At 44.1% G+C, this 13,016-nt stretch overlaps 1 protein-coding gene across 1 annotated transcript in view; it reads left to right on the forward strand.

Moving 5' to 3' along the window:
• Positions 1 to 12,778, forward strand: part of LOC144889029 (muscleblind-like protein 1) — a 57,177-nt gene extending 44,399 nt beyond the window's left edge. The window contains exons 10-11 of the mRNA XM_078768838.1: positions 584 to 668; positions 11,370 to 12,778. Of these exons, the coding sequence (XP_078624964.1) occupies positions 584 to 668; positions 11,370 to 11,509 (225 nt within the window). The 3' untranslated portion in view covers positions 11,510 to 12,778. The remainder of the gene's footprint in view (positions 1 to 583; positions 669 to 11,369) is intronic.
• The last annotated feature ends 238 nt before the right edge of the window (positions 12,779 to 13,016 follow it).

Here is a 13,016-nt window from a genome sequence, read left to right on the forward strand (position 1 = left end):
TATAATGCTTTCACGGTTTATGAAAATTGGATGAGAAGTAACCCGAGAGTGCCACTGGGTCCTGTTTTATTCCATCATTGAAGCTTAAAATGGGATTTGAAGCATCAGAATGAATCGGTGGGTTGCAGCGGTCGGTATTCCGATGGTCGGGCATTTCTTTACTTTGCCCTTCGACGTCCCGCCCCAGTTAATCAAGATGTGAAATGCTCGTCCACCAGTATGTCTCACCCATGTTGACACCCTCTGCCATTCTATTAACTTGAGCCCTTCGGTACTTCTTTCTGGATACTGGATCCTTCTTTCTTCTTTCTGGATCTTATTTGAATGGCTAGCGAGCAAAATACTGTTCAAAATAACCAACCAGTGGCTATTTATTAATGTTGAATTGAAAATGCTTACTTGTCAGCTTTTCCAATTCTGCCTGCACAAAATACAGTTAGTATGTATTATTGTTGTTTTCTAGTAGCAAATCTGCTGTATTGTGTGTGTGTGTTTTTATGTGTCTCCCTCTCTCTCCCCCAAACTCTGCACGGCGCTGCCATAATACTTCCTCGTAACCCACGCTCCCATTCCTGGCGATCAGTCGACAGACACTCTAACCATTTGCCGTGACTTCAAGTCGGGGCACTGTGCTCGCCCAAACTGTCGCTTTCTGCACCTCCTCGAAGGTATGCCTTTCTGCACCCCTACACCCCACCCCAAACGTCTCTCCACTCCTCTCAACTTGCTTTGCTTCATCTCTAACGCACTTGCAATCGCATCCTCTTGCATTTGCTGCTATGCCATGCTTGACATAGGGAATGCTAACAGCTGAATGACAACTTGCATGAAAATTACAAAAATGTATTAGAACTGTTTTTTGAGGAATGAATGCTAGCTTAGGTTTGGCTATTTGTTAGGGGCCATTTGCATGTGAGGAGGGAAAGTTGCAGTGAAAGTTTGCCAAGGTAAGTACCTGTATATGAAAATGGAGAAAAGGAAGGGTATTTTGATCAGAGCAATAAAAATAATGTATGGTTGTGCATTATATGTACATGGAGTCTTGTTAATACATAAGCTCTTAAGTTGGGTTATCAGATTTTGATTCAATTACTGAATGCTGTATGCAGATCTAAATCTGACACCTTATGAGTAATCCAAAGTGATCACTCGCAACAGATAAAAAGGTATGGATGTCGAGGTTCACGAAAGTTCTAAACTATGGAGATCTGAGGCAGGTCGACAGTCGGACAGAGATGCAGAGGTGAACATGCGGACACCAAATGCACAAAAATATCAACGAGTGTCGAAAAGATCATGAGTGGATACAGGAGAAACCATGTGTTGGTGATGGGCAACACACCTGAAGGACAGAGCATGGGCATCGGATACACGAGAAAAAGAATGACAGGAAATAATATTTTTTTAAATCGTTTTTGCAAGAAAAAAGTAATTCATGGAATGTTTTGAGGAAAGGACAATAAAATTACTACCAGGCAAATTGAGAACAAAATAAAACTAGAAAGCATCTGAAAATGCAAAGCCCGTCCGCTATCTATTCGGATGACGACTTCTTCCGTATGCTAAACATGACAAACGGCTTTAAAAAAATACATGATTGACGATTTTAGGCGACCTTGACCTTTTCACCTCAAAAGCAATAGGTTTGAGTGACCCAATATGAAAAACCCTGCTCAAATTGGAAGTCAGATGGGAATTGACAATTTTGTGACCTTGACCTTCGACCTTTGATCTTTAAAAGAAAAACACAATCGGCTTCTAGCATTTGATTCGTGAACCAATTCAGTTTCCGAATGTATATGCAAATTCTTAAAATTTCAGGTCATTTGGATGAAATTTGACAGTTATGTGGTTTTGACCTATTGACCAAATTATTAATTTGCCTTCTCCATATCTATATTATAATAGGCTACGGTGATTCTGTCTGTCTGTCTGTCCTGGGTGTGGCTTAGTCCGTTTGCAGAGTAGCTCCACCCTTTCTTGGAGAGGCTTCATATAAACAAATATCCACCATTTTATTAACTCGGAATAGCTTTGAGGCCTGTTTAGTTAGGCCCGTGCTGTCTTTCTCTCTCACACAGGTTTATTTCAACTCAAATTCGATATATCATTTCATTTTTAACAGTCGGTAACATAGTTTTAGACTCGGTTGAAAAAAAACGGGAAGAAAATCCGATGAAAGTTTCCGATGAAATGATGAAATGATGCACACACATCTGACACACATTGCTTCAAAGAGACGCGTGAGAAGGTACAGATAAGAAGAGAAGGAGCTGGAGTGCGCTACGAACTGGCATCTCCCCCATCTTGTTCAAGAGAGAGAGCGTTGGCACGAGCCATTTATTACAAACGGAGCATCCCAGTCCCACCACTATATGCAACGTCTGCTGGCGGTCAACGGTACGCGCTCGCTGCCTGCCAGGGTTTTCCCGCCACAACGCGAGTCGACTCCTGGAGCCGGACCTCGACGCATACCGTCTGCCTGGGCCTTCTCATTCCTTCCAGTCATTCCTGCCTGCCATTCCCTGTCGTGTGAGTCTGTTTGTTTGTCCTGGGGAATAATATAAGACTGTTTAAGGCTGCCCTGTGTATCTTCTTCTTCTTCGTTCTGTATATTACTTTCGTTTCCTCTTCTTCTTTGGTTTTGTACATAGTTAATAAATATCTGGTATTCCTTACTTTGGTTTCTTCTTTCCCCCGATCGCTTTATTCCCTTCTTCCCATTGAATACCTGTGGCGCGATTTTGGCCAAACGCTTTATAGTCGGGTTTAGTCTCTTGCTAACGGCCCGAGTCGCAGCTCGCTTCGCTCGGCGCAATCCAATCACGCTGCGGCCCGGGTGGGAGTATTTCCTCGCTTACGGCCGGTGGTTTTTACTTAGGTATTAAGACAAATTGGGCTTACAACCCTACTTACCATCGACCGGAAGTGACGTCATACCCCCAGGACTGGTCGGACGGCCAGCTCAACAGGACAAGGGGATTAACCCCCCCCCCCCCCTTGCTAACGGGAGTGCCGTCTCCCGGATCCATAACAATTGGAACTATCTCGAATTGGAACTATCCTGGAACTATCTCGCCACTTCCGGTCAGTGCTGAATAGGGTAGTAGGCCAATTATTCCTATGACCTAATTACCAGCACCTTCTGGTAAGCGAGGAAATGAGCCCCGCCCGAGCCGCGGCTGTAATGGACACGCCGAGCGAAGCGAGCCACGACTCAGGCCGTTGACAAAAGACGAACCCGATTCTGAGCATTGGCCAAATCGTGCCACAGGTATTCAATGGGAAGAAGGGACTAAAGCGATCGGGGGAAAGAAGAAACCAAAGTAAGGAATACCACATATTTATTAACTATGTACAAAACCAAAGAAGAAGAGGAAACGAAAGTAATATACAGAACGAAGAAGAAGAAGATACACAGGGCAGCCTTAAACAGTCTTATATTATTCCCCAGGACAAACAGACTCACACGACAGGGAATGGCAGGCAGGAATGACTGGAAGGAATGAGAAAGCCCAGGCAGACGGTAGGCGTCGAGGTCCGGCTCCAGGAGTCGACTCGCGTCGTGGCGGGAAAACCCTGGCAGGCAGCGAGCGCGTACCGTTGACCGCCAGCAGACGTTGCATATAGCGGTGGGACTGGGATGCTCCGTTTGTAATAAATGGCTCGTGCCAACGTTCTCTCTCTTGAACAAGATGGGGGAGATGCCAGTTCGTAGCGCACTCCAGCTCCTTCTCTTCTCATCTGTACCTTCTCATCTGTACCTTCTTCTCTTCTCATCTGTACCATTATCAGTCCTAATCGGTTGGTGTCGAGCGTAAAACGACAATGACGACAATAGACAGTAAATTAAGGATCATGACACATTTCTTTTTAATCTCTGTCAGTTTTCCAGATAACATTTCTTGGGGTGATTTCATGGATCAATTTGCATCACAGTAGAGTCCTTGTTGTTACTCAGTCTCTAATAGCGGGTATGTGCCCCCCCTGGCACGAATCAGGGCGTGCAGACGTCGTGGCATGCTGTCCACTAGCTTGTTGACGACGTCAACAGGCATAGCATCCCATTCTTCCCTCAGAGCGTCGGCCAACTCCTGCAAAGTTTGAGGAATAACATCTCTGTCGTTGATGGCTCGGCCTAGGGCATCCCATGCATGCTCTATGGGGTTCATATCTGGCGAGCAAGCTGGCCATGGCAACTGCTCCACGCCCTCTGCCTCAAGGAATTCCCTTACTGCAGCGGCCCTGTGCGGTCTAGCGTTGTCGTCCTGCAGTCGGAAATTGTGTCCATACACTCGTCTTGCATGTGGAAGGCAGTGGTACTCCAAGATATCCCGGTACACGACGGCGTTGACGTTTCCATCCGGAACCACCAGTGGCATTTCCCTCCATAATGGATGCCGGCCCATATCATCACTGAGCCGCCACCACCTTGAGTCGTCTCGTGGATGCAGTCATCATGAAGGTTCTCCCCGGGTAATCGACGAACTTGTTGTCTCCCATCTGTACGGTCAAGGATGTAGCGGCTCTCGTCCGTGAAGACAACATGTCGCCAGTGTCCAGGATGAAGCCTTCTGTGCTCCCTAGCCCAGCGAAGACGAGCAACTCTGTGGCGAACAGCCGGGCGTGGACATTTAGTCAACCGTCGTGCTCGGTAACCATGTTGGAGCAATCTCTGATTAACGGTTGACCGGGAAACGTGGATCCCATGATGTCTCCTCCACAAGCGACGAAGACGACTCGTCGGCATTTTCCGGTTTCTGCGGCAGAGATTCAACAGTTGGCGATCATCTCGTCTCGTGGTTAATCTTGGACGTCCTGGAGGTTTCCGCGGCCGCACATTCCCCGCCTCACGTTGATGTTTCAGGATCTTACAGACTGTACTCTGTGATATCCCGACGACATCTGCGATATCACTCTGTTTGTAGCCCTCCTGCCGCAGTGCTACCACTCTCTCGCGTATTGCTGGTTCCGTTGGACCAGGCATAGCCCAGGGAACGTCTCTACCGATTTTTCTTGCAAACGGTACAAGGAACTCGAAAAAAAACCAGCCTCGTTTAACACAGTGTTGAATCAGGGAAAGGGACAGAATATCACATGCATGGGCTTTTATAGTCCCTAACAAAAAAAATTATTACGTAATACACATTTTTTCAATGTTATCATATCACCTGTGTAATGGGGAAACGTTATGTAATCACTCAATTACCCTTTTGTTTACACGTTGACTGTCAAATACCAAAGAAACTGTGGAATCGTGTCAAAAATATTTTATTCCATCTTTATGACCAACAGTGTGTGTGTGTGTGTGTGTAATTGTGTGTGTGTGTAATTGTGTGTGTGTGTAATTGTGTGTGTGTGTGTGTGTAATTGTGTGTGTGTGTAATTGTGTGTGTGTGTGTGTAATTGTGTAATTGTGTCGATTACATCATTTGTGCATCTGATAAATTGCCAGTAACCATTTTGTGAAACTGAATATGCAGGTGCAGCATCCAACTCAATATGTTGAAATGTCACACACGTCCATGCCCGTGGGATTCCCACCGGTGACCCCACTAGTCTTATTATAATAGAGCAAACGTATATGGTTATGTCGCTATGTATGTATGTTTATATGCGACGAAAACGTCTTCTTCTTCTTCAAATAAAGTTACCACCCTCTTAATTAACCCTCTTAATTGCGTTAAGACTGCTGAGATCCCTCAGACCTTTGATGACCCTTTAATTCCCCCAAGACCCTTCAGACCACCAAGACCCCTGAAGATCCAAAATACCCTGAAGACCCCCAAAGACCCAAAATACCCTTCAAGGCCCTGAGGCTCAAAAAGACCCCAAATACCCAAAGACCCAAAACATCCCGAAGACCCAAAATATCCCGAAGACCCAAAACCTCCTGAAGACCGAAAACATCCCAAAGACCCAAAACACTCCGAAGACCCAAAACACCCTGAAGACCCAAAACACCCCGAAGACCCAAAACACCCCGAAGACCCAAAACACCCCAAAGACCCAAAACACCCCGAAGACCCAAAACACCCCGAAGACCCAAAACACCCCGAAGACCCAAAACACCCCGAAGACCCAAAACACCCCGAAGACCCAAAACACCCCGAAGACCCAAAACACCCCGAAGACCCAAAACACCCCAAAGACCCAAAACACCCCGAAGACCCAAAACACCCCGAAGACCCAAAACACCCCGAAGACCCAAAACACCCCGAAGACCCAAAACACCCCGAAGACCCAAAACACCCCAAAGACCAAAAAGATCCCGAAGAACAAAAAATACCCCGAAGACCAAAAATACCCCGAAGACCCAAAAGACCCCGAAGACCCTTCAAGACAGAGAAGAACCAAAAGAACCGGTAGACCCAAAAGCTCCGGAAGCCCCGGACGACCCAAAAGACGCCGAAGACCCTTAAGACCCAAAAGCCTCTGAAGACCCAGAAGACCCAAAACACCTCAAATACCCAAAATACCATTAAAGGCCCAGAGGATCCAAAAGACCCTGAAGACCCAAATGGCCCTGAAGACCCAAAACACCATGAAACCCAAAAGACACCGAAATGGTCAAAGGTGCCTACCCCTCTGAAACGATGTGTGGTGAGGCGCGCGGAGCGCGCCGAGTCACGCTAGTTCTTATAATAAAGCTTTGTTGTAAATTTGATGACAAAACTCAAATGGTGAAAAAAGTTTCAGCCCGGACAGACACACAGATAGACACACACACAGAAGTGATTGCAAAACTCCACGCAGTGGGAGTCCGGCTGCTTAAAAACAGGCAAATTTAGAATAAACTAAAACCAAGGCCCCAACTTTCAGGTCTACAAACTTCAGAATCTGGGCGAGTTTTTAAGCTCCCCCGCCGCATAATCCCCCCTCAAGGAAACTCTGTATGCTTGTTTGTGTAATTCTGAACAATCATGGGGGAAAAAACAGCTGAAAACACATTTTGTATAAGTGCTGGGAGGAGCCAGGGTCAAGGCAAGGGTACCAAAAAAATCCTCCCCCCCCCTCCCCCCAAATTACCCTCCCTTCCCCCACCTTCGCACAAGGAAATTGTCTGTATATATAGTGTGTACATCTGAAAATCATAGAATTTTTATATATTTTTTAAAGAACGGCGCTGCACGGGGAACAAAGTACGTAGGGGTTCTGGCATATGTGCATTGAAAACGTTGAAACGTCATAAAAAGTTTTTTTTTTTTTTGTGTTTCATTCCTACCCTTTCATGGTCAAAACCACCGCCAGGAAAAGCTCTCCCAGCCAGTGCCGGGAACCAACCCTCCCCTTTTCTCTTCTCCTGGGCAGTGCCAGGTAGCCCTGCTCGTGGTATAATCTTATTATAATTCACCAAATGTCCGTCTGTCCGTTCGAAGGTACCGCAAAAACGGCTCAACCGATTGCAACGATATTTTGGGTGGGTAATCCTGGGACCCCCTGGAGTAAAATAGGGTATATTGTTTTCCCAAGATTTCCAATTTTCCAATTTTCCAGTTTTTCCAAACACGATGGAATAATATTTACCGATATGAACAGTGATCTGGCTTTTATTGAAATTCTACAAATACTGTTTAGATTTTGATGAGAATTACGAACTTGCAGCGAATCCGGAAGTGGACAGATGACGGCAATGCGCGGGTTTGATAATATCCCAATACAACCGTCATTCATTCGTAATGTTAAATCGTTCAACGTTAATTGTGTTAATCGTTTTGTTATATCAATTGATGATTGGAATTGAGTGAATACAATTACGATTTTGAATTTGTAATTGTATTCACCCAACAGTACGGAACTTCATATCAGGATTTAAATATTTTTTTTTGTCACGAATGTTGTTAAAAGTTTATTTTTTATATTAATGTTATTTAATTTGTGATTGGAGTTATGCTGTTTGGAATTAAAAAAGAGATATCGAGTTCAAGTGAATGACGAAATGCCGTGATGGTTTCTACTTTCTAAATGTGAATTCGCGGATCGACATATGCAGATTCACCATTGACTGGGAATGGAACACGTTTTTTGCGAACGTTTGTTTGCGAACGGGTACATTTTTCATGGAAGTCCTTCACAAACTTGCTGTCCATGTCTGACGTGTGACTGGAGGTGCTACAGCAGTGGTTCTTAACCTTTTTAAAGGTGCCGAACCCTAACGAAACCCACCGAACACTCGCGCAACCCCTCAAATTTGACCAAAAAATTAAGAAGAATTGCATCTTAATGCGTTTTCTGTTCTTCTTTTCGGGAGGCGATCTGGGAAATGCGTGGTTTTGTTTTGGCAAGGGCCACCCTCAAATCATTTTCGCATGCAAGCCTGCTCATTTTCTTTGTTTTAATGTCCACCAGTTTCGAAAACGCATGCTCGCAGAGATACGTTGTAACGAACGGCGTGAGGATCTCAAGGGCAATTTTAGCGATGTGAGGATACCCTTCCATTTGGCGGCACCAAAACGTTGAGAGCGTTGTGCCGAAGAGTTGTTGTTGAGTCTGGCTCTGCTGAAGTTCGATGAGGTCGTCGAGGTATTGGTTGTTGACATCTGCCGTTGCAACGTCGAAGGTAAACGGCTGCCGCACCCATGCTGGGTATTGCTCTTGGTCGGGGAAGTAGCCGTCGAATGACTTTCCCAGCTCAACCAAGTGCGTGGCAATCGCTTGCTTCAGCTCCCCTGGTACAGCAGTGCCTCCAACTTCAGACTCATCTTCGATCCCGCTCACGCACTCGTCCAGTAGCGAAAAGTTTGCGAAGTTGTCGTTCTCTGTTCGCCGCCTCCACAACGGTAACTTCTTTCAGAAAGCACTCAGCTTTTCTTCAGATTCGATGACATTCACTCCACCGCCCTGCATCTGGCAATTGAGATGATTGAGTGCGTCGAAGATGTCAGCCACGTACGCCAAGGCGAGGATGAACTCTGACTCTTGGAAGTGCGTTGCATGGCAATGCTGGTGTTCTCGCAAAAACAGGGGTAATTCGAAACGTCGGTGGTCTTGTCGAGTTGAAGGCTGAATTTTGTCGGGCTCGTGACTAAATCTGCAACTACCTGGGCGAGGATGTCGTCGCTCATGTCGTCGATTCTGCATCTGATGGTGTCATTTGAGAGTGGAACGAGAGACGACTTGTTTTCAGCAGCTTTTCCCAGCATGATGTTGGCCATCTTCAATGCGGCCGGATTGATGAGTGTCTCGCCAATGGTGTGCGGTTTGCCCTGCTTTGCGATCAGGTACGCAACTTCATACGACGCGGTGAGGATCGGTTTGTCAATTGGAACGAAGCCGAGAGTGGGCAAGGTAGCACTTGCGTCGAATCGGACTCTCTTCATTTTGAATTCATCCAGCGTTGTGTCTTTGTACTGCCCCTCGCTGTGCAGTTTTTTGAAGTGTTCCCGTAGTTTTGCTGGTGCTCGGCTGGAGTTACTCAACTTGACATTGTAAAGCATGCATTGAGGACGCTGACTTCCGCCCCGTTCCGTCAAACACGTGAACCCATACCGCACGTAATTCTCCGACCACTTCCTTTTTTTGCTCGACATACTGCAAAAAAAAAAAGAAAAAAAAAGAAGGAACAAACTGATCTTAATTGAGTTCGGGCAAATAATTATATGACAAAAATTAAAAAAGGAACATGCTTAAATATAATCAGTACCCCTCTGAAAACTGAGAAATTTTAACAAAGAAAACATAACTTATAGTTACGATGATGGGATTTATTATCTACTCAACTCTATGTCATCTCTAATCCCATGATAATATTACATAGAACACTGCGAATTGTTAGTTTTGAATTGCGACCAAAGGAGTTATATCACCTCCACCTAATTTTCTGAGTAATTCAATCATATTTTATAATCACCATCCACTTTTGACTTTAATATAACTCTGTACCCGCCCTGCATATCCACAAACATTTCCAACTTACTTTTCAATTAATCAGTAACTCCAAAGTAAGGCGCAGCCAATGACGCACGGCACACGGCAAGCTAATCGAGGCTATTCACTGGAATTTCCGAACACCTCCAAAGTCCAAAATCCAGTAAGCAAGTAAGCACCATCAACAGAATAATTCGCAAGTTGGTCATTGATTCAACTTACGACAGTCAGTGTGAAACAACTTATCTTAAACACAGACCAGAGAAACCATGAATGGGATGGGAATACAATTACAAATAACATTTCCATTCGTTCGTAACATACATAGCAAAATAATAATAAGCGTAATTACACATAGATTCAAAATTGATACAAAACTTAAAAAAAAAAAATTTTTAAATTGCAATGCGTTTCGGAGGACCCCTGAGACTGGCTCACTGAACCCCTGGAGTTCGGTCTAACCCAGGTTAAGAACCACGGTGCTACAGGAATGTGGAATTTATTGGTTTCATGCTTTAGCATTCGCCGTTTCTGCATTGTCTGTTTGCTTCTGGCCTCCCACCGCACGGGTATCTCACTCGTAAAATAAAATTACAAACTGGCAAATTGAGAAAAATTTTCAATGCAAACAGGAAAACTAAGAATTGGCTCACAAGGATGCAACCATGCAAACAGGAAATACAGACAGATGAAGAATGAAATAAAATTACAAACTGGCAAATTAAGTTGCACAACAGCTTAATAATATCCATCCATCATGACACTTCCGGATACATCCCGCTTTGATTTATTTTTTCCATCGATACAAGATCGAGGCTCATGGAAGAGCAAGGTTCAGCAAAAGGCAAAATCTAAACTGAAATTTCCAAGGAATACGATACTTTGTTTCATAGCGACGAGCAGAAGCAGAAAAAGGATGGAGGAGGTGAAAGGAAATTAGGGATGTGCATTTGTGTGAATGGTGATCATATCTACAAGTTGTGGTCTTGGTACTGGAGGATCATTATAAAATGAGGTAAAACAAATAAACTCGTCACTCACCTGGACACTCTCAGCACAACATCAGGGAAAAATGAAATCGCACTCGTCCTTAATGCACTCTAACTATTGTTAGGCAGCAATGGGAAGGTTTTATTTGACTTGCTCAGGATCATTCACGAGGCTTGAAAAGTGTCTTCAATAGTCATCCCATATGTCTGTGGATCATGTCTTGCGAGCACCAAAATCAGGCCAAAATTGGCTTCATTTCCAATCGAATTGGGGACTACTCAACCCAGAGATGTAGGTAAACCACTAAATATTTTACAAGTTTATTTTCCATGATTGTGAAGCTTTTGAGTTTGCTTTGAAAACTGTCTGAAGGGAAACATTTTTAAAATTAGAAACACCACTTTGTCCTTCCAGGAGCGCTTGCTCTAATTTACCGGATTTATTTATTTTTGGCATCAAAAGCCTCACACCTGAAAGTGAGCAGTCCATCTGTTGTATGTCGCCCTGCACAGATCACGTGGAAGTTGTGGATGACAAAGTGACCGTGTGCCGAGATGCTGCCAAAGGGAAGTGCTCGCGCCCCCTTTGCAAATACTACCACCCGCAATCGCAAGCTGCCTCTGCTTCCGCATTGCTTCAGTTTGCTTGCTGATCCTTTCCCAGCATTCGGTATATGGGGCCTTTTATTTATTTGGGGACCGTTTGTAAACGATTCATTTTGGCACTTCGTTTTATTTCCCTTCTCTCTCTTCCTCATGTCCTACTGATACAAACGGAAGGGCCTGTAATTGAATAGCATGCCGGAAACGAAAGAGGTGCGATTCTTCGAATTTAACTTCTGCAATGGTGGCGTATTATTGGGAACATTTTGGTATGTTGTGATCCTACCCGACGTTGATCATATTTGGGTTTTAAAGCCTGAACGTGAAAGGGTTATGTTTTTTTTTTTCCTTTTTAGGGTTGGAAGGGTTGTGTTTTTTTTTTGTTTTTTTCTTAGGGATGGAATCCATTCTCGGGTCATTTTTGAAATGGCCAAACCTTCGTGCTGTGCACCTTTTTAAGCTCGTTCCTCGGGGGCTGCTATTTACCTCTTGGCTTATGTTGTTTTCTTCCTATCCGATACAAAGATCTTTCAAACCGGAAAAATTTGAGTTCTTGCGAATTAAGTGACCATTGCAACTGATGAAGTTATGTAAATAAGGGAAAAGAAAATCCTTTCCTCTAAATATGCACAATTCCTAGTGCCTATTGTGGAAACTAGCATGTTATCTACAGTGATTTTTTATCTTTAATTTTATTTGTGTTCACTTTGAGGAGAGGGCTTTGCTGTTTCTTTTAATGTGGGGGGGGATGGAGTTTGGGTTTCGGGAGATTGTCGAGTACGAGTGTAACTTGACTCGACGTAACCTGCTTTGTGCATTGGTTAGAGATGGATGAACCTGAGGACAGGGATCAAACACCGAAACACCTGTGGATGATAACCAGGCTTTGTCATTGTACACAATCTATAATCCTCTTTTCCTCCAAAGGTGTTTTGTATCATGTCGATTTAAAAAAAAAGGCACCTATTGTTGAGTTGAAGGTTTTAACTTTGGCTATTTTAAATGGTGCTTTGAAAAGGTTGTTTAATATATGCAGATAATGACGAAAGAGCGACAGCCTATTGTGTACGTGTCAGTTAAATGTTTGTGATGACCTCTGTCCAGTGTTCTTCTTTGTTTAGTACGTGAGGAATGGCAGGCCAAGGCTTTGATGTTGTTGTTTATTTGGGGGGATTTTTCAACATAGCTGAAAACAACAATTGGAGGCAGAACATTTGTTGTTTAACAAATATTTTGTCCTTTATGCTGCACTCCCCCCCCTCCCTCCCTTCCCACCCTCACAAATTCCCCAAAAAATAAATGGTCAATTTATGGTGCAACTAATTATTACATTTATTTTCATCACGCAAGGCCTAGCTTTTCAAATAAACAAACCTGCAGCAAATGTTGATAATGTAAGTCCATCTCCCTCTTGGCTTTCTTGATTTTATCTTTCTGACTACGTCTGTCTACTTGACGATCTTCAGACGGCCATCAATCATGCCGACATGTATGGAGAAGTCCAAGAATTCGTGTTGGTATATCCTGAAATCTGCTATCTCCATTATCATATTGGCT

Source organism: Myxine glutinosa, unplaced genomic scaffold (assembly GCF_964187855.1).
Source record: "Myxine glutinosa unplaced genomic scaffold, kmMyxGlut1.1 SCAFFOLD_593, whole genome shotgun sequence".
Classification (NCBI taxonomy): domain Eukaryota; kingdom Metazoa; phylum Chordata; class Myxini; order Myxiniformes; family Myxinidae; genus Myxine; species Myxine glutinosa.